This window comes from Hemicordylus capensis, chromosome 2 (assembly GCF_027244095.1).
Source record: "Hemicordylus capensis ecotype Gifberg chromosome 2, rHemCap1.1.pri, whole genome shotgun sequence".
In the NCBI taxonomy this organism is placed as follows: domain Eukaryota; kingdom Metazoa; phylum Chordata; class Lepidosauria; order Squamata; family Cordylidae; genus Hemicordylus; species Hemicordylus capensis.
In genome coordinates, this window is record NC_069658.1 from 187854566 (window position 1) to 187876537 (window position 21972).

The window sequence follows — 21972 nt, forward strand, 5'->3', positions numbered from 1 at the left end:
CCTTACTGTAGACAGTGAGAAAAGGTTGCCCATAATCTTGAGAGCCTATGCAGAGTTGCGTTCTCTACTGTAAGAGATTAGAAATCCGTGCCAAGAAAAAACTGAATCCATGATCTGCAAAAGTCACGCAAGTTGCCAGAGTTTGTATGAATTCACATATTCTGCAATGATCACTTCTTTGCATAATTTTAGTTGGTCATGAGAAAGGCTCTGCAGAGCACTGAAATCTTGCCCTTAACTACTGGACTCTGGCTGGGATGTCAGCTGGCTTCTCCAAACATATTTCAAAAACTATAGAAGGCTAAAGACTTGCTATCCCCACCTTGAGAATGAGATTTCAAGTGTTCAGGAAGTCAAATTCTACACTTAATTCCAGTTCCAAAGGTTTCTGCAGTCCTGAAGGATCGCTGCATACATGGAGCCCTGCTTCTTCAGTGGTTACACTGCACGGTGGGAACTCTGGAGTTCCTCTTCAGAAGTTACTCAATGAAGACCAAAGCTATAGTCAATACAGGTTGCCCACCACCACAGATCTTCTTTTGCAATGTGCCAACAGAGGACCACCAGCTACACAGGATGCACTTGGTTCACACAAGACTATAGCAAGGCCAAACAGGCCAGGCTGATTCTTTGTGAATGTAAAAATATGCACTCTAAAATATTTTTTGCAACACTTAAAGAGGGTTGTATCCAAACCCTACCCCTTGCTTGCATTAGCATGAGGTAGTGTGTTGGTGCAAGGAATGCATGTGTGAGATTTTTTTTTGCAAATTCTCCCTTCGGTTCCCCACATCCCTTCCCAGATTTGCTCCAAAGGGTCTCCCCAACCCTCTGGAGCACATTTGAGGTGTGCAGGGAGCTAGAGGGAAGCAGGGGATTGGCAAAAATTGCACTTGCCCCTTGTGTGAATGGAAGGCTGGGTTTGGATACAATCCAGTGGTTCTGTGGCAGGTAAGTTAATGTGGGAGGATCTCTTCAAGGTAAAAAATCTGAACCTCATGGCATCATTTCTATTAAAGTGCCCAAATATAGTTTTAGCCCACCCAACCATTCACTAGAACCCCTCCTCTTCAAGATCCCTCTTTATCAAATCCACAGTTTCTTAACATATATGCCAAGCATTATGGCTTTAGACTGTGCAATTGGTAAAACGTCAAAAACAGAATTCATTTTCAGAAGGGCATTTAATAGGCTCCGTGAAGCCAAAGAACTGAATACAGGAATTCCTTAACGACTTTTAGTACAATATTGAGTTACATGTGTCTTCCAGTTTAAAAAAAAATATAAACAAACAGCTTTTCAAGAACAACTTGCAAGTTCTGCAAGCTTCAGTTCTAGGTACATCATACAGTATAAATTCTGATTTCTGTAGATCAAACACACGAGTCTCCCTTTATAATCAAGGGGGTTTGCCTTCCACCATACCCCTTCCTTGCTACACCATAGGACTTTTACAAAACTACAAGGTATTAATGCATTTATAAAAACAAGGAGATCTTCACACCTTGCTCAGACTCTGGGGAATTATAGGTGAAATGTAGGTCAGAGCCCCCATCTTGGCTTGTTAAAAGAAATCCAGGAGAAAAAAAAAGTAATAAAAGTATGTATTCAAAAATGCTTAAACACACCTGTAAGAAAAAAAGGCAAATTAAAATGTTTTTCTCCAGAAAGCTCTAACAGGCCATCTTGTAGCAGAAGCTGTTGGGCTGCATGTGATAAGACTACAAAAAGGGAAAACACAGGTAGAGAACTAAACAAGATTCAGCGAAGCTCCAAAAATCTTTATAAATACGGCCATTGGAAGGACGATCTTGATTCAGGAAGGATTTATGCTCGGTGCAAGCTGAGGACAAGAAGCAGGTACAAATCGTGAAGCACACTGAAGAACTGCGGTACATTCAACTAAACTAGTCTCCCTCCCTCCTCCCATCCCAGGGCAGACAGTTCTCTGACTCAATGTCAACTAACTTGAGGCGGGTGGGGGGAAAGTTGAACTTTGTTTTCTTCTTTTAGGGCATTACCAACCAATGAGTGGATAGCTGTGCACTTTTTCTTTTTAAAGCGAAGACCCTATTAGGAACATGGTGGTTTAATTCCCACAAACTTACGGTTCGAAGGAAGTTTCCCGTGCGCAAAAGCTGTGGTCATGAATTTTAGCTGGCCCAACAGACTTAAAAAAAAAAAAGAGTCTGTGGATGGGTTTATCTGTCCCCCCTGCTTAAAAAAAAAAGAATAAGAAAAAAAACCACTCTCCAGCAGCAGGCCAATTCTCTACATGCATTTATGCTAAACCACTGATGAGGACAGGAGCTCTGACGGCAGTTAAGACTGGGTGGTTGGAGGATTCAGTACTATGCTTCAAGTAGATGCCATGGGTCAGGAGCAAATGGTGATTAAACCCACTGGGGTCTTGGAAAGTCAAACACTTACCTAGTTATCATAGTTGTCTCTGTAGGAGCTTCCAGAGTAACGGTCTCCATAGCCTCCCTGATTCCTGAGAAAAAGTACATGTATCATGGACCTTATGTCTTTTGGTATGTTTAAGACAATATTTGCATTTTCAAGGTTGAATAAGCAATTCTGTAAACCAAGTATATGTTTGACATATATTAATCCTGGGCTGAGGGTTTTACATTCCAGTTAGGCGCTATACATTATGCCAAAATTCGGCACAGAGCCTTTGAACGCAAGACAGAATTGCTGGTTTAACCTATTTTCTGTGAGAGATGCATCTCAAGGTGATTTATACAGTGAAGAGAAAAGCAGGTTTTGTGATTAACTTTAAACATGGAAAAACCAGCATCCATTCCTTGTCATGTCAGGTTTGGACAAGTCATTCAAAAGCAACCTGCCCTTCCCCCAAACTGACACAAGGCAGCTAACCCAACCACAATGCACAAACGAGCTAGGGTTACCTCAGCTACACTGGGGTGAGCAATAATTGCCTCAAGTGCACACCTGACCAGGAGGTCCACTCTTATGGCGCCATGTTGAGCAGAATGTTGGAGAGGAGAGCTGGTCTTCTGGTAGCAAGCATGACTTGTCCCCATAGCTAAGCAGGGTCTGCCCTGGTTGCATATGAATGGGAGACTTGATGTGTGAGCACTGCAAGATATTGCCCTCAGGGGATGAAGCCGCTCTGGGAAGTGCATATGAAGTTTTAAGTTCTCTCCCTGGCAGCATCTCCAAGATAGGGCTGAGAGAGATTCCTTCCTGCAACCTTGGAGAAGCTGCTGCCAGTCTGTGAAGACAATACTGAGCTAGATAGACAAATGGTCTGACTCAGTATATAGCAGTTTCCTATGTTCCTTGAATGGCACACTAAGGGGGACTAAGTGTGTTCTTTTCTTTGCATGAGACAGAGTAGTCCATTAATGCTTGCAGAGTCTCCATATCACTACTGCAAATAGCTGTGTGTCCTAGTTCTAAAAAGCTAGCAGAATATTTAAGAAAAAGGCTGCAAAGAGTAGTTAGATGAGCAAAGCAGGAGTGACCTCTGCCCCTCAACTATTTACACAACAAACTACAGCTAGTACTTAAAATAGTAACCATCCCTTGGAAAAGCTCAAGTAGCAAGCCCTCAAGACCACGGAGAAAGGATGGCCATGTGTTCAAAGCAACAGTTCACAAGGATGTCCCAAATGTCATTTTTAAGCAAAATGTAAGACTGAGCAAACATCATGATTCTGAAGGTCGCAGGGGTCAACATCAGTTTCTTAAATAGCACATTTCAGAGTGCAGCAATCAGATGCCTCCAATATGAGCTTTGCCAGAGCTCAATTTTTAAACGCTCTTAATGTTCCCCATATCCCAAGTGTAATGGCAACAACTTTCATCTGTCGGTCTTACCTGCTGCCATAGTAGTCTCTGGAGCCGCCATAGCCACCGCTTCTGTTGTCATAACGTCCACCTCCGTATCCTCCACCTCCTGTGACAGACACAAGGACCTATTAAGCCAGGCAGTTCCCATGTACGGGAGCAGGTAGGACTGAAGGGCATGTCCCATGAGAAAACTCACCTCTAGAGAATCCACGTCCACGGCCTCTGCCTCCAGAGGAGCCACGGGATGATTTTCCAGCCTGGTCAACTCTGATCTGACGACCATCCACAGACTTGGGGGAGGAAAGAATGAGAGTGGAAGTCAGAGCTAGTGCTTTTAACCAAATACTGCCACCTTTCATCTACTATCCAAAAGAAAGCAAATCAAAGCTATCTCCCTGTCATATTCTACAACTCTGAGGATACATTTGCCTTTGAGCTCTCTACATTCTTTGAAAACCACCTTAAGTGGCACAGAGGGGAAATGCTTGACTAACAAGCAGAAGGTTGCCGGTTTGAATTCCCGCTGGTATGTTTCCCAGACTATGGGAAACACCTATATTGGGCAGCAGCAATATAGGAAGATGCTGAAAAGCATCATCTCATACTGTGCAATGGTAAACCCATTGGAGGCAATAGTAAACCCCTCCTGTATTCTTCCAAAAGAAAACCACAGGACTCGGTGGGCGCCAGGAGTCGAAATCGACTTGACAGCACTCTACATCCTCTGAAATAAGAAGCAAGACATTCCCTCTTCTGTTGAACACTACTTGGGCTAAAAGCAGTTCAATGCAAAGGCAGACTTTTTTGTTTTTCATCTTGCCCCCCTCAGAAATTTAGAGAGCTGTGGAGAACTCCATCCATAGAGGTTCACTTCTAGCAAATCCAGGAGCTGCAAACCATGGATTAGGGCAGTCTGTTGCTCACTGGACTTCAGGTGCTCTATAAAGGATGGAGCTTGGGGTGGAGGATTATCAAAGTTAAGAGCCAGCAACTCCTCCGCATTCCAAGGCAGTTTTTTAAGAAGCTTTTTATTTTTCAGACTATTAAAGAACATGACACAAAGGAAATAAAGCTCAGGAACACCGTAAAGACCAATACAGAATATTAAAAGAATCCTACAACATATTAACAGACTACATTTTAAGGATTTGTAGAGAAAACAAAAATAAAATGAACGGGTGCAGTCAACAGAAAATTGGTGGGACAACTGTTGTCTCTTGTCAAACATCTCTATATTATATTAATCTTATTTTTCAGAAATAAACCCACCCTTGGATACACTCATCCGAACTGAGGGAGAATAGATTGTTTTCATCAATAAAGTTCAAAAATGGAAGCTAACATTCTAAAAAACCTATTTAGGAAGGAGTGCTACTTTGATTCAAGAAGAGTTTATCTTGATTGAGCACTTCACGTATCTTCTCAAAGCAACCATGATGGATGGTACACAACACTGTCTCCAGACATTAGCAACAGTGAACTCAGCTGCCGTCAACAGCCATGTATATAACTTTTTTTAAAAAGTGACAGGCAGCAGTGTTTACCACCTTATCTTTGTCATAAGGAATTTCAGCAGAGACTGTGTCATGCCTTTTGCTGTTACTCTATGGTCTGCCCTATCTTCTGGCTAATTATAAGAATTTTCAGCTGGCTCAGTTTGCTAGAAGGAGGGGCTGGCAGCCATTACAGCTTTAGAGATGAAGGCTGTGCCAAAGCAAGAGTGGGCTGCCAAAGCTGGCTGGACTGGGGGATGGGGCAAGACATGCTGCTGATGACAAAAACTTATTCTGCTAAATATAGTTTTAAAGCCTGGAACTGGGGCAGCGCTCACTGTTCCTGGGGTGACTATTCCAGCGGTGATGGGAAACAGAGGAAGATGTAGCATGGGCAGGGCAACAGGCCACTACGGGGAAGGGAGATCAGGAACCTAACATCTATTACCTCTTCCAGCTCTTTGGGTGTGGCTAGCACTGCTCCCCAAAGCCAGAGCCTTACTTCTTTGCAATGCTGTTTTATTTTTATATGTTGGTACACAGTACTCCCCCTGGTTGGGGGAGGCCAGTTTGGGCCCAGATTCTTCCAGGCAGGATACTTTGTTGTGCAGCAGGTGAGAGGATGTGGGCAGGGAGGTGGAGCGGCTGTGGTCTATAAGACTATCTCCCTTACAAGGATTCCTGCCAGGGAATCAACCTAGATCGAACATGTGTACCTACATCTGGAGACCAAAGACAGACTGGGACTTCTGTTGGGGTATCACTCACCTGCTGCCCAACAGAATCTCTAACTGAGCTGATTTACTTTGCCACAGAGCTGGCATTGGAATCACTTTGAAGGACAGTCATGAGGGACTTCAGTGTTCACTTTGGGAAACATTTGTCAGGAGCAGCTGAGGAGTTCGTAGCAGCCATTATGACGGACCTATCCCAAGTGGTCTCTCGACCAGTGCCTACTGCTGGTCATGCACTAAATTTGGTCTTTTGCTCTGATCAGGATGGTGTTCTGTGGGTGGGGAACACCTGTGATTTCACCACTGTCATGGACGGACCACCACCTGGTTAAGCTGGGACTCACAATCACAACTCACCTCTGCCAAGGTGGAGAACCTATTAGAATGGTCTGCTCGAGAAGACTATTGGATCCAATAAGGTCCCAAGAAGCCTTGGAAGGTTTTAAGGTTGGTTCTGCCAGCAATTCTGTTGCCCTGGTTCAGATTTGGAATAATGAACTTACTAGAGCAGCAGACACAAATGCTCTAGAAGTGGGTCGGAGAGGGAGCTGGAAGAACTATGGGGGCTGAAGTGGCAGGGTAGATGGCTAGAGTGCAAGTGGAGAAAGACTTGGCTTGAATCCGGCAGGTTACAACACAGGACACATTTGAAGACCTATGCTCTGGCAATGTGCGCAAAGAAGCAGTTATTTTCTGTCCACGTTGCTTTGGCAAGCTCACGTTCAGTGGAGTTGTCTAGGGTTGTTAGAGGTCTAGTACATGCCCCTCCTCCCTTGAATCAGCATTTGAATCTAGTTACATGCTGTGATTTTTAAATGATTGTGGATAAAATCTCTTGTATTCAAGCTGAACTGGATTTTACGGCCATGACAGAGTCTACTATGGAAGTGCACAGCAGCTCCTTCTGTATGGTTAAAGTGGATCATTTTCAGTTTGTGACTTCTGAAGACATGGACAAGCTGCTTGTGGCAGTTTGTCTTATCACCTGTCCTCCTGATCCCTGCCCAACATGGCTTATATGATCTAGCAGGGAGGTTATTGGAGAGCTCTTGTTAGTATTATTAATACTCCTTTAAGGGAGTGCAGGATACATACTAATCTCAAGGAGGCAATTATTTGATCATTTTTTTTAAAGAAACCTGCATTGGATCCTCCAGAGTTGGGCAATTATAGGCCTGTCTCCAGCTTCCCATGGTTGGGCAAGGTGACTGAGAGTGGTGACTTCTCAAGTCTTAAACAGATTATCTGGACACATCTCAAACCAGCTTTCAGACAGGCTATGGGGTTGAGACAGTGTTGGTTGGCCTGTTGCATGATCTCCAATTAGGTATTGACAGAGAAGTGTGACTGTTGATCCTCTTGGTGACTTTTGATACCATCAACCACGGTATTCTTCTGGCGCACCTGAGGGGGCTGGATTGGGAGGCACTGCTTTGCAGTGGTTTCTCTCCTATCATTTGGGTTGATTCCAGATGGTGTCCCTTAGAGATTGCTGCTTTTCAAACAAGAGCTACTGTATGGGGTCCTGCAGGGCTCCATTCTATCTTCAGTGTTTTTTTAACATCTACGTGAAGCCACTGTGAGAGATCATCAGATTTGGTGCAGGGTGTTAGCAATATGCTGACATCCAAATCTATTTCTCCATGTCAGCTTCATCAGGAAATGGCCTAACTTTCCTAAATGCCTGCCTGGAGTCAGTAATGGGCTGGATGAGGGAGAACAAACTGAATCCAAGCAAGACGGAGATAATTATTGTGGGAGGCCAGAACTTAGGAAGTGGTTTAGATGTCTGTTCTGGATGGGGTTATACTACCAACAAAAGAGCAGGTATGTCGTCTGGGAGTATTCCTGAACTCAAACTTCTTCCCAGTTTCTCCAATTGAGGCAGCAGCCAGGAGTGCTTTTTATCAGCCTCAACTGATACCCCAACTATGTCCATTTCTGGAGGGGGGGGACCCTTAAAACAGTGGTGAATATGCTGTTAACATCCAGGCTTAACATCCAGACTACTGCAATGCACTCTACATTTGGCTGCCTTCGTATGTAGTCTGGAAACTGCAACGGGTATAGAATGCAGCCATAGGTCTCTGGGGCTACCTAAAGAGATCATGACTCCCATTTTAAAATAACTACACTGGCTGCCAATATGTTTCTGGGTGAATTATGAAGTGTTGTTTATTACCTATAGCTCTGAACAGCTTGGGTCCAAAGTATTTAAGAGAACGACTTCTATGAATCCCACTGCCTATTAAGATCATAGGGGAAGTCTGGTTGCAGTTGCCATTGGCTTCTTTGGTGGCGACCCAAAACTGGGCCTTTTCAAAGGTTGCTCCAGAAATTAGAGACTCTCCATCTCTATGTTTTTAAGAAAAATTTGAACATGTTTAATCAGGCTTGTAGTCCATAATTATAAAGTTTTACATTTTAAAGTTATTTTATCTATATTTTAAACTGTTTAATGTTTTTATTGTTTGTGTTTTAAAATTGCAAACCACCCAGAGATTTATATATGGGCTGGTATAATAGTGGGTAGGTAGCACATATCAGTGCTGCCTAGAACAGTCATGTGATTAGATCAGTGGTTCCCAAATCACAATTTATTGTGGCTGGGGATGATGAGAGCTGTAGTTTAGCCACTGGAAACACTAGATTAGAGGGAATTGCTACCCAAATTATGTCTTTAACATTCTGGAAGGCCAGACTCTACAAAGACAGATCTTTAGACCAGCCCATCAGATATGTATCAATGAGCCTCTTTACTGGAAGAAATGTCAAAAAGAGTTGGTTCTTAGCCAGGCAGATCACAATTATTATTATTAATAATAATACATTTATATCCCACTCTTCCTCCAAGGAGCCCAGAGCGGTGTACTACATACTTGAGTTTCTCTTTCACAACAACCCTGTGAAGTAGGTTAGGCTGAGAGAGAAGTGACTGGCCCAGAGTCACCCAGCTAGTTTCATGGCTGAATGGGGATTTGAACTCGGGTCTCCCCGGTCCTAGTCCAGCACTCTAACCACTACACCAGACTGGCTCTCTGGTATCACAATGTTAATACCATGTCACTATTATCTTAAAAGAAATTTCCCAATGTTAACAAGAGGTTGAAGGAAGTGGCTGCAACAAAGCAGAAACACCACATGGCAAGCATAGGTGAATGCAAGACCCAAGGTGCTCACCTCTCCATTCATAGCCCTCATGGCATCCTTGGCATCCTCGGGACGGCAATAGGTAATAAAGCCAAAACCCCTAGACCGCTGGGTCTCCCTGTCTTTCACGACCACCACTGGAAAGGAGAAAAAACAAGTGTGTCAACCAAACGCATGTTTTAACATGGGTTACAGGTAGTATTAATGTTTACATTACATACAGGTGATGATGAAAGTAGTAATACCTTTTCTAACCCCATATTTGGGACAGACAATCACAGAATGTTTGGAGGGTCCCTATAATACTCAAGTGCATCCTGGAAACAAAGACTCAAGAAGTAGTATTTTATGCCCAGAAATAAGTAGGACTTTGCTATCTTAATTATTGCACTAAATGGGCCATTTGCTATTATGTACACAGGCAGCTAATTGACACAAGGAAGATTCTGTTTGCACAAAAGTGCAGCCTGCACATTAGATGCATTTGCTACATAAAACTGGAATACAAGTGCCAATTTTGAAATTAAGAAGCATCTTGGTGAAGCAGCTAGCTACTCATTATTCAGGACTTCGTTTCAATATACTCCGTATTTGCTGTTCACTGTGTCACCCCATCTGATTTGTTCTAACAGTAAATAACCAGGACCACTCAATTCATATATCAGGGCAACCCATAAAGAAAGGTTAACTAGCTTGGTGTGATATCTATTGCTCTGTCTCCAAAGGCCACAGCACCTAGAGACAAAAGTAGATGGGAAAACAAAAGCAGCTCTAACCCATAGTTTGGTACCAGCAGGCTCAAATGTGCAATAGGATAAGGGGCGGGGTGGGCCCCCCAGGCTATATCTCACATCTTTCTAGGGTTGGTTAATACTAGAAGAGAATGAGCTGGCAGCTGAAGGAAATGGTAGAGGTGGTGAACAAGCAGGGAAATAGATTATTTATATGGCTTCCAGAAAGGAATGGGACAAAGGCCCTATGTCTGGAGGTGAGGCACTATTTGCAGTGTCAACATGAAATTGAATGGCATGCTTTACATTTTCAATTAATCAGATTCATTCTTAAACAAACCAAGATAAGCAAGTCCTAGCCTGGCTCAAGTGTCACATGGAACCAAAGGTCTCAACCAAGCCATAGTATGCTGCTTAACTGTATTACCAACAGTGACTGGCAAAATACCAAATTAGAGCAGATAAGCAACAGGCAAGCCATGTAACACAAAGAATATTTTCAGATTGGAGAGAGAGGGAGAGTGTCCAATGCTACTTCATGTTAAAAGAACCTGTGCATTCACAAAAGGGGATTAGGAGGAGAACTGGTTTTATGGCAGAAAGCATGAATTGTCACCTTTGCCAAGCAAGGTTCACCTTGATTTGCATTTGAATGGGAGACTATATATGAGTGCTGTAAAATATTCCCCTGAAGGGATGGGGCCATGGCTCAGTGGAAGAGCATCTGTATGCCTGCATCCAGAAGGTCCCAGGTTCACTCCATGGCATCTACAGGTAGGGTTGGGAGAGACTCCTGCCTGTAGCCTTGGAGAGATGCTGCCAGACAGTGTACACAATACTGCTAGATGGAGTCTATCTCCAAGCAACATCCTATATTCCTAACCTTCTCCCTTACAAGTTCATTTTGTAAATGCAGTGAGAGGATTCTCTTTCAAGAAGATATGTGAGCATGCAAGCCCCACCTGTAGTCTGAAGTGGTACTGCTCAGCAACTGAAACATACTGATAATGTACAAGAACTTTACCGTATTCATTAAGTAATGTTCAATTATTACTATACTATGATCAAGATGTACAAGAACTTTACCGTATTCATTAAGCAGTGTCCAATTATTACTATGATCCCCCAGGGTGGAATGAGACACATTCAAAAAACCTATTTCAGGCTTCCTTCTATTTCAGCCTGATGAAAGACAGTCACAAACTCCTAAGGCCAACCAAATCAGTTTCTGATGCTGAAATGTTAGCTAGAATTTGCAACTCCCACAACACTCCAGAACACAGAGAAGATACACATCCCCCACCTTCTGCAATGTCTCCATAGGGAGAGAACAACTGCTCCAGATTCTGCTCATTGGTGTCAAAACTGAGTCCTCCAATGAAGAGCTTTCCTTCATCCGATGCCATTGTTGGGGTGATCTGTAGACAAACAACTGTTTAGATCTGGCAAATACATGTGGAAGGAGCAAAGGCTACATTAGACAGGAACATACTAACCATCCTAAGTCTGCTTCCTAGCAAAGCAGAAAGTTAACAGATCACCATAAAGCCTCAACTTTTTCTAGAACATCCAAGTGCTCTTTTAGAGACCTCTTTCCTTTCACCCTGGTGGTTCATGCTAATGGTACAAGGCCAGGATTTATTGTAGTTGCAGCCAGAGATTGCATCAAGCAACTAGGGCAAAATCCTCAGCAGGTATCTACCAGTGAAAAGGAGAACAAATAACTGGGAATATTAGGTTGGCTTCCCATACCTATGTGCTAATGAACCAGTAATTTCACTTTTGCATCTGAAGCCTCCTGTTGTATCACCGCATGCTTCACATCTAATTGAGATCTGCAATTATCTGTGCTAATTAAGCATTGCAAGTGTATCTTTACTTTCTCCTGTGTGTTTCAGGACAGACTCATTTGAAATCTAGAAGATTAGTTGATTTTTTTGGAAGGTTAGCAGTTTGTGTTTTGTATTTGCACTTTCTTGTTTTTAAGAAGTAACAGACAAAAAATGCTTCCTTGATAAAGTTTATTCTCAGATTCTCTGTTCCTATGTGTATTTATTTGGAAGTAAATCTGTGTTAAGTAGGGCTTATTTCCAATGAAGCGCTCAGAAGAATAAGCATTCTATGCATGCTTATTCAGAAACAAGCACCATTGTTTTCAGATATATTCGCTTTTAGACAAATGTTCACAGGATTGAGACCTGGTTGTAATCCTATATTCACTTATTTGGGAACACTACTGATGGCTTTGCTGGTCAATGGCCGAATAAACTTATCAATAACTACTGATGGTGCAATGGTATACAAAATTGTACATACTTCTATGTAAATGTGCAAAGATGGGGCTGCATGTATCAATTTGAACACAAGAGGATGTGTGTGTTTATGGCTGAGGGAGGGAGGGTTAAAAAAAGGAATACTACTCTCACCCCATTTTGGTGGTTCTTTTCTTAGTAATGCAAATCTAGAACTTTTAATACTACAATGTAAGGGTACAATATATACAGACCATTCTAATAACCTTCAAGGATAGAAAACAACAGAATTGCTAGCCTTACAATGATGCATATCCAGTGCCTTCTAGGATAGAGTGGATTGCTTACTACATTGTTAGACATTCACACACAAAGGAAAAGCCTGGAAAAAAATTTCTTCACTAATCCAGGAGCAACTAGGTACTGTTGCATGAGAGGGAGGCCCCATATCAAGCCTGTCTTTAATTATTCAATGGGGGTAAGCTAGCTAAAAAAGTGTAGTTAACTTTGTTGATTAAGGACATACATATTTGTCCTGCACACTCTACACAGGGAGGTGGGATTCCTGTCCTCTCAGATCAATACCCATGTGATAAGATTTCCTAATCTACAAGGTAGGCCTTGAAAGGTTAGGATTTTTTGAGAGAAGGCTCCAAGAAGCATCTGTGATTATATTTTTCTCCAAAGCCTATTTCAGAAAGTATGGGTTTCAGCCTTCACTTATCTGAAAGTGTTAAGAGGGCTTCAGAATATGCTCAGGAAACAGCCTTTTTAACATGTATGTGACAACAGTGCATTGAAGTGGGTATAGCTGCAATTGGCATTTAAGACACCATTACTGTTAATTCATGTTTTGTGCATAAGAGTTCCAATAAATGTTCAACTGTTTATTTATATGTAAAAGCCTATCCTACCCACATAGTTTCAGGCAAGAATACTCTCACATTTCACCCCCTCCCCGAGTGCAGATATCTTAATGTTTTATAAGCCAGGTAGCTGCGCCATCCTGCGTCCAAAAGAATAATCTGGCTAGGAATCACGGTAGCGTTAAGACGAGAAACTGAAGCAGCCTTTATCTATCCAGCGAGCGTAGTAAGACACTGCAGCATGGTCAGTGCGTTAAGGCCCCTTAACCTCATCACCATATTAGTCGGCGGTATTCTGTTAAAGAACTGGTGAGAATGACTTGCTGTAGCCTTCGCCGACTTAAAAAGACAGGCAGGAGAAAGCGAGCAGCCTTCCGCAGAGCGCTGGGGGAACCTCTCCCCCCCCTCCTCCCCGCCAAACCTGCTCTTCCCCGCTTAGGGCAAAATGGCCGCGAGCACGTGGTCTGAGCAGAATGCGGGAAGGCGAGCGCAGCCCGTCTCACGTTCTTCAGACGCGATCAGGAGCGGGCATGCGCGAACGTATCAGCGCGGTTGCCGTCCCGCGCTCAGCGACAGGTCCGTGTGCACAAAGTAGAACCCCCACCCTCGCCCCGCCCATCAGGCCCTTTGCTGCAGCGCACGACGACTGCGCCCCGCTTCCGACGTTCTCAGTCCGTCGGCAAAGTCTCTACCCTCGCTTCTCCTTCTCGGTTCTTCCCTGACCTCGCACAGCAAAACTTACGGGGGGAAAAGACGGCGGTGGCGGCGAGAACGGTGGTGGGCTTTTAAACCGAGCGCATGCGCACACACTGCCCAACTCGTTCTTTATGGGCAACTGCCACCGCCATTTTGTATAGCGTCTCTCCCTTCCTTTTCTCCCGCCACCCGCCGAAAAAGAAATCCTTTTCTACCCAGTTATTTCCTCCTTTCCTTTCTCCTATTCGACGCAGGATCCCTTTTCTGTCCTCCATATAACAGTCTGAACGGTTTCTGAGAAAAAAGCACTCACCAAAACGGGTCACGGAGCGAGAGATACGCACGGAGCCGTTAACCACTAAGGCAAGAGGATATCGCGATGGCGGCAAGAGAGAGACAAGCGAAGAGAATGAAAGCGAGGCTGAGCCTAAGCCACGCCCATCACGCGGCTCCGGAGCAGAGATTGGCGGGAGGCGAAAGGGGCGGGGCGGGGCCGGGCCACAATGGAGGCCACGCCCATCTCCTCATCAAATGCTTGCCGGAAAGGGGGCTGCTGGGATCGTTGTTGCTGTCCCCATTCATCGCCATCGCCCTTTTCTTTCATCCAGCAGCATACGCATCCCTCCCCCTTCTTCAGGCCAGCTCAATCCGGCTGAAAGATAACTGACCAAGGCTGCAATCCTACTTACGCCTACTTGGAAGAAGCCAACGATGATGGGGCTCGCTTCCGTAAGATGCGTGGGATCCGGCTTGTAGGTGTTACTAACATATGTGGGAGGGAAAGAAAGCTCAGACCACGCTGGAAATGCCCCAGTTCTATGGGCAGGTTCAGCATCCCTTCTACCCACGTAATGTAGGAAGAGACCTTCAAAGCCCTTTCTTCTTCACTAAAGCTACAATCTTCTGCCATCCCCCATTCAGGAATCTCGTTAAACCTCGAAAGCCAGGCAGCCACTGGGGACAAAATACTTGAGATCTGGGTTAAAACCCTTCCTGGCCTTGTGGTAGCCAGCAAGAATTGTCCCCTTTGCTAAGCAGCGTTCGCCTTGGCTGCATTTGAATCGGAGACTACATGTGAGTGTTGTAAGATATCCAGGGGCCGTTCTAGGAAGAGCATCTGAGGTCCCAAGTTCCCTCCCTGGCATTATCAAGATAGGACAAGATTTTATTGAACCAACAAACTACCAAAGCATACAGTACGCTGCCAAAGCACAATTATATACAAAGGGGTTGTTTGTACATCATATATCTACAAAGATTTACACACAAGGATTTGGAAACCCACAAGGTTATAAAGTATATGCAGGCAGTACTGTAACTCGGGGATGGGGGATTACAAGGCACATCAGGTAATCGTGGGTTATGTCCAATGTCCATTTCCATAATTTGTCCCATTGCTGTTTAGAAGAGATACTCTTGTCTTTTTGCACATAACCATACAAACTTTTCCAGAAGATTTACTGTCTCATCCACGTGAACCTCTTGGTCGCGTCTCCCCTCCCTATTCCTATGCAGGAGCATTGCATAAATGACATACAGGTTTACTAACCTGATTACGAGAAGGGGAACGTTCCAATTCCCTAGTATGAAGGCACCCGTTCTGTCCCGTTTCCTTGAAGGTTTCTTTCTGGGACCTCGAAAAGAGGTTCTATCGCTCAAACCCGAGGTTAGTTCTTCCCAAGTCTGTTTTTCCAAATCAGGCCACTCTAAGAGCTTGCTTACTCCCTGCCACACTCTTTTGGCTACCACACACTCTTTTAAGAAATGTGAGTGGGTTTCCCTGAATGTTTTGCCTAGCTCACTAGCTTTCTGTTTGCACGTGATTTTAGGACACTCTTGCTGGTCCTCTGGGAGCCATGGCTTAGCCGCATGAAGTGGTAGTACTTGGCGGTATAAACGCCACCTTGTTTCCCATAAATGGAAATGGACTTTTTTCTCCTTAAAGAGAGCGATAGGGTGATCAGGTTGCAACAAGTACTGTGATGTGCAGTGTTTGTAGCGTTTACGTTCTAAATCAGGTTTTAAAAAACCCGCTTCTAGAATCTCTCCATAAATTGTTTTCCTTAGCTGCTTAACTGAGGAGGATCCTTTAAATAGATCCGGTTCAACCTTCCATTTTTAAAGTGTGACTAACAAATCTCTCAAGTAGTCCAGGTGTTCTCTTTTTAATACTTGTGTGATATTACCATTGAAAGATCCTTTCCCCCACCATGCCATGCCCCATGCTGACTTGCTCCAACGCAGAGCGAAACCCAGGTTTTTTGCAGGAGGTTGGACATATTATGGACATTCACGAAAATCCAGTTTCCAAATTGTAGGACATGAATTCAGTTACAAAATAGTGTTGCAGGGCAGGTAGGGCTAGGCCTCCCCGCTCAACCTCCTTAAATGCTACCGCACGGGCCAAAGGGAAGGACGCTGTGTGGCATACTAGACAGAAGATCTGGCTTTCAACTCTCCGAAGGAGATCGAGCAGGGGAGGATAGATTACCGCCAGGTTATGCACTGGGGGTATTAGGTAAGTCCGGATGTAAACCACTTTCTGGTACATGGCAAGGCTCCATTTTTTCCTCATGGTGATTTTAAGCATTACTTTTTCTTCCCAATCTGTCCAATTTCCCCCCCAGACTTTCCCCTTAATCCCATATTCAATCCCCAAAATGTTTACTGTATCTACCCACTTCAGTTTGGACTCTGGGGCCCCTTCGCTTTTATATTCAGAGATGGGTAGGCACGAGAGTTGCTTTCGTATAGAGCAGCTGTATCCAAGTAACGAATAGGGGTGGTATACCTTTAGCTTTCAACAATGTCCACAGATAATTGTGGTTCACTTTGTCAAAGGCCTTAACTTGATCCAATAAGAGGTGACCTTTCCAACTTTCATTCTGTATAGAGTAAAAAAGTTCTCTCAGCAGACACAATGAGTCTGTCATCTTTCTTCCCGAGACAGGCTGAGAGAGATCCCTGCCTGCAACCCTGGAAGAGCCGCTGCCAGTCTGTGTATGTTAGACAATACTGAACTTGGTTGACCAATGGTCTGACTTGGTATATGGCAGCTTCCTATGCTCCTTCAGCGAGCTCTTTCATCAAAGGGTTGCCTTGGCTGGGTTAGACCTTTTCAGCTTAAATACTCCATTTAACATATTGTGACTATCATCTGCAAAACTGTTGGAAAGGTGAAGTGATAGTTTTGTAAATTTTTTGATCACTGAAAAGTGGAATGATGGACTTCATTTTCTCAGCATCTTTGGTTTGCAATGTATGGGTAAGCCGCTTAAAACACTGTATGCAAAGGTACCCACACTCAGCAACCTCAATCTGGCCAGTTATGTATCTAACTCAACAGACAGCTAAATCCTCAAAAGCTTGTATGCTTTTTCATGAAAAGCTTAATTTACAGTTAGGAAGCAGAGGTAATAGAGAACACTGCATAGAAAGGATGGATCCTTACAACCCACTTTTAAAGATGGGCTAAAGGTGGCCAGATTTGCATTTGACACCAAATTATTTAGGCTAGTGAAATCCAAAAGAGAATGCAAGGAGCTCCAAAAGGATCTCTCCAGACTGGGGGTGGGGGGGTGGGTGGGTTGTGAGCAACAAAATGGCAAATGTGGTTCAATGTACCAAGTGTAAGGTGATGCAGTATTGAGGGATAATACCCCAGTTTCACATACAGGGGAACCCATTATTCATGGGGGTTCTGTTCCACCCCCCACAGATAGCAAATTTGCAAATAACAGGGCAATGGGAATTGGGGGGTTAGGTTCCTGGACCCTGAAAATTGGCCAAAAATGGCAGGTTTTGCCATTTTCTCCAGTTGCCCCCAAATGGCTCTACTGTGCCCTACCATCACCCACAGTGACAAAAATCAGTCAAAAATCATGGTTTTTGCCTTTTCGGTGAGCCACAAAATGGCTCCCAATCTCTCCAGCAACCAAAATGAAAGCCGGAAATTACCTCCGAGGTCATTCCCATCACCCCTGACAGGAATACAGGTCCTCCTGTATACCCTGATGGGATCTGCCCTTATACAAAACTATGGTGCAGCCACAGTGGAGTACTGCATACAGTTCTACATAAGAACAGCGCAGCTGGATCAGGCTCAAGGCCCATCCAGTCCAGCATCCTGTTTCACGCAGTGGCCCACCAGATGCCCCTGGAAGGCCCGCAGTCAAGAGCTGAGGGCATGCCCTTTCTCCTGCTATTACTCCCCTGCAACTGGTATTTGAGGCATCCTGCTTCTGAGGCTGTAGGTGTTCTATAGCCCTCAGACTAGTAGCCATTGATAGATCATGAGTTTATTTAAAGCCATCCACATTTATGGCTGTCACATCTTGTAGCAGGGAATTCCATAGGTTAATTATGCATCATGCATCATGTGAAAAAGTACTTTTTTGTTGGTCCTAAACTTCTTGGCAGTTTCATGGGATGACCCTTGGTTCTAGTGTTAGACAAGAGGGAGAAATTCCCCCCCTCTCTCAACTTTCTCCACACCATACATGATTTTGTAGACTGCTAGCATGTCTCCGCTCACTGATTTTTTTTCTAAACTAAAAACCCCTAGGTTTTGTAGCTTTGCCTTGTAAATAAGGTGCTCTGGACCACCAATCATCTGTTACCCTCTTCTGCATCTTTTCCAGTCCTTCATCTTTCTTAAGTTATGGTGACCAGAATTGTACGCAGTACTCCAAGTGTGGCAGCACCATAGTTTTGTATAAGGGCATTATAATATTAGCAGTTTTATTTTCAGTCCCCTTCCTAATGACCCCTAGCATAGAATTGGCCTTTTTCACAGCTGCCACTAGGGGTGTACAAACAGGTTCTGTTAAAAAAAGTTGTTCACCATTTACTTACATTTTATATCCCACTCTTCCTCCAAGGAGCCCAGAGCGGTGTGCTACATACTTAAATTCATCCTCACAACAACCCTGTGAAGTAGGCTAGGCTGAGTGATCTTGGGGGGAGTTCACGGAGGTTCCCCCTCCCCCCCCAGCCTTCAAATTGACCCCCTCGGGTGGGCAGGCCATTTTTCGTTCTTCACCCGGTGGCCATTATGGAGGCCATGTGCCTGCCCCTTGGCCACTGGGCCAAGGCTGAAAACTGAACCAGCGGAAGGGGTCATTTCAAAGGCCGGCGGGTGGTGGGGGAGACCTCCACAGAGCCCCCTCCCCCAGGAACTTCCCCAGTGGGGGTAAACGGTTATTTTTTTATTTTACAGAATTAATGATTCTGCATTTTATAGACCTCTGTCTCCCCACAGTCTTTTTTTCTAAATAGCCCCAGGTGTTGTAGTCTTGCCTCATAAGAAAGGTGCTCTAGGCCCCTGATCATCTTGGTTGCCCTCTTTTGCAACTTTCCCAGTTCTACAGTGTCCTTTTTTAGATGTGGTGACCAGAATTGTACACAGTACTCCAGGTGTGACTGCACCATGAAGCCATGCTAGTTCTCCCTCAGCAGGGCTTGTTCTATATGCTTAATTTTATCCTTGAGAATGCTTTCCATCATTTTGGCTGGAAGACATTAAGCTAACTGGCCTGTAATTTCCCAGACTCCTCCTCCTCCTCCCACCCCTAAAAAAAGACCTGGTGTTACAGTGGCTACTTTCCATTTCTCTGGTATAGAGCCTGATTGTAGGGACAAGTTAAATATTTTTCCCCTGGTCAGAAATGTCACATCTGAGTTCTTTAAAGACTCTTGGGAGGATGCTATCTTGCCCTGGCAATTTGTTATTTTTTCAAGACTATGAAACATCTCATCACCGTGACTCGGTTCTTTAGTTTCTGTTCCTGAGAAGGCAGATATACACTCAGTAGCCTCTGCCTTGAGGACAGGTGCAGAGAACTCAGTTAGCTTCCCTGCAATTTCCATAGCCCTGTAGACAGTAAATCATAACCAGGCTTTAGTAGTCTCTGAATATTTTAATTGTTTAAATTTAATTGCTGTAATGTTTTAAATTTTAGTTAGTAGTTGGTTTTATTCTTATTTCTATTGTGTTTATTTTTGTAAACCACCTAGAGCCTTTGGAGTCAGGCAGTATACAAATTAATCTGTGCAGCCATTTATTGGATTATGAAGGGGACTAAAGAAAAAGGATAGAGATGCAAAGGGGGTAAAGTGACAAGGTGTGCTAGTTGTCCCAACTTTGCTCTCTGTCATTGTCTGCTGATGAAAGGAAATGGATACTTTGATCACCAAAGACTGATCAAGCAGCCACTGCACTCAATGGTTTAATATCTGCCATTTCAGTTTTTCAAGTTGTCATCTTGACAAGTTCCAAGAAGTCAGATTCCTCAATGCTAGAGATTAATGGCTATTGGGAAATCAAGGAAAAAACTTGAGTCAAAGTTGAACTACAGAAAATTAGTTTGGATTATGAGGTGACCTGGAGGATTTGGCTGTTACACAGAACCCTACTACCCAACAGGAAAGGGATGATCAATTTGTTTTAGCCCAGTAGCCTGCTACAGAACTTACTGCTACTTTTCTGCAATGGAGCGATTGGTAAAGCTAACAGCAGCCCGAAATATCCAGAAAAAGATTAAAACAAAAACTTCACTGAATGGGAAGGAAAAGTATTATTCTAAGTTGGGATATGGAAGGTCAACAGTCTATGGAATCTCATGACTTGTGAGAGAAAAATGGCAGTAGTGAGATTAAACTAGAGGTTCTTTACATTCTCGGCTGGTGTAGGTCACCCAATGTGGGATTACATCCCTCCACATGCTCCAGAACAGTGTTTCTCAAACTTTTTGGAGTCAAGGACCGCTACATTCTTCATGTGCAGTTTCCCGACCAGGAGTTAGTAAAGGGGTTTCAAGTCTGTCTGTCTATCTATCAGACTTCTATACTGCCCAAAACTTGCATCTCTGGGCAGTTTAGAATGAAAATAATATAAGCATTAAAATAATAAAATTTGGAATCTTTTGCAAACATTGAATATTAGGGATTCTTAACCTTGGGTCCCTCAGTTAAACTCCCATAACCCCCAACAACAATGGCATTTGGCCATTATGGCTGGGGATTATGGGAGTAGAAGTCCACCAACGTCTGGGTACCCAAGGTTGAGAACCCCTGAATCTAAAAGCCTGGGTGAACAAATTTGTCTCCAGTATGTCTGGAGTGGAGGTGCTTGTGATTACTCAATGGAGAGTGGATGTTGGGCCATTAGAAAAATTCAAAAGCTACATGGGGCCAATGAAAACAACATACAAGCAAGCCCCACTGATGCAAGAGGGAAACAGTGTTCCCTCTCAAGGCGCCTCGACCACAACAGGCAGCTGGGTTTCAATCAACCAACCTTTGGCTGCAAACAATGAGCATGCAAGAACCAGCAGCCCTTCAAGTGGCGCCCACTGCCATACTTTTTCCTCCATGCCCCCGCATCGCATAGTTTGAAGCTGTAAAGATAGGGAATAAGATAGCTGTAGGAAGATCTCAGCAGCACGTGGAGGCAAGGCACAAGAAGGGTCCCATGCCTCCGTGATACTCTTCCTCTTCCGTGCCATGTGCAAAATTGAGGAAGTGAGTGCCTTGATTTCAGTTGGGGGTGGGTTGACTCCCAGTCAGGGACCAGCACTCAACCCTTTGGGGACCGGCAGCGGTCCAGGGACCGGTGGTTGAGAAACACTGCTCCAGAAGGTAGGAAGTAGAAATACTTGGAAGATCCTTAACCCATTGCATGTGGGCGAATCCCTTCAGTTCAACTTCCTGCCTTAGCTCCAGAGGACTCATTTTGCTTGGCTCACTTCATGATCTTGACTCTGTACTCTTGTATTCTCAGTCTTTGACCTATTGACTATTTCATTTCAGCTGTTTGGTTCTCTGTGCTGTTTCTCTTTCTATTGCCTTAAAAACAAACAAAAAACCACCTATTTTGTGCTATTGTTCTGTCCATCTGCCTGCCACCTGGCTGTCCTGCCTCCTGTTCTCCATTCCTCCTCCATTTTCTGGGAAGACCCACATCTCTATTAAGTTGGCATTGCAGGCATTTATTAGTTTTACTGTAAACCTTTCAGCTGCACCCTAACCCACTTCAATAAAAAAAAACTTGTCTTAACAAAAAAATAAAAAAAATAAATAAAAAAAAACTTGTCCTAACCCACTTACAAGGAGCCACTAGTGCAAGTAGAATTGCTGCTACCACTTTAGATGTACATGGTTTCCTCCCATGAGGTTGTTGGGAGTCTTGATTGGCATACCACAAAGAGCAGAATACTAGATACAACTAG

General features: G+C 44.0%; 1 protein-coding gene across 1 annotated transcript; it reads right to left on the bottom strand.

The window, feature by feature from the left end:
- Positions 1-1165: 1165 nt before the first annotated feature.
- On the bottom strand, positions 1166-14213 carry LOC128344925 (cold-inducible RNA-binding protein-like). The gene is made up of 7 exons (XM_053296003.1): positions 14058-14213; positions 11234-11348; positions 9230-9336; positions 4019-4112; positions 3850-3928; positions 2431-2494; positions 1166-1843 (listed from the first exon to the last, which is right to left on the bottom strand). The coding sequence occupies exons 2-6, from the start codon at positions 11334-11336 to the stop codon at positions 2431-2433; spliced, it is 447 nt and encodes a 148-aa protein (XP_053151978.1). The 5' UTR covers positions 11337-11348; positions 14058-14213; the 3' UTR covers positions 1166-1843.
- Between the last annotated feature and the right edge of the window lie 7759 nt (positions 14214-21972).

Excerpts from the sequence above, each read along its gene's own strand:
- LOC128344925 (XM_053296003.1), bottom strand. The coding sequence starts at position 11,336 with ATGGCATCGGATGAAGGAAAGCTCTTCATTGGAGGACTCAGTTTTGAC. Across the intron at positions 9,337-11,233 it reads CTATGGAGACATTGCAGAAG|TGGTGGTCGTGAAAGACAGG; the intron begins GTGGGGGATGTG and ends TCTCCTTTCCAG. Across the intron at positions 3,929-4,018 it reads TGGACGTGGATTCTCTAGAG|GAGGTGGAGGATACGGAGGT; the intron begins GTGAGTTTTCTC and ends TGTCTGTCACAG.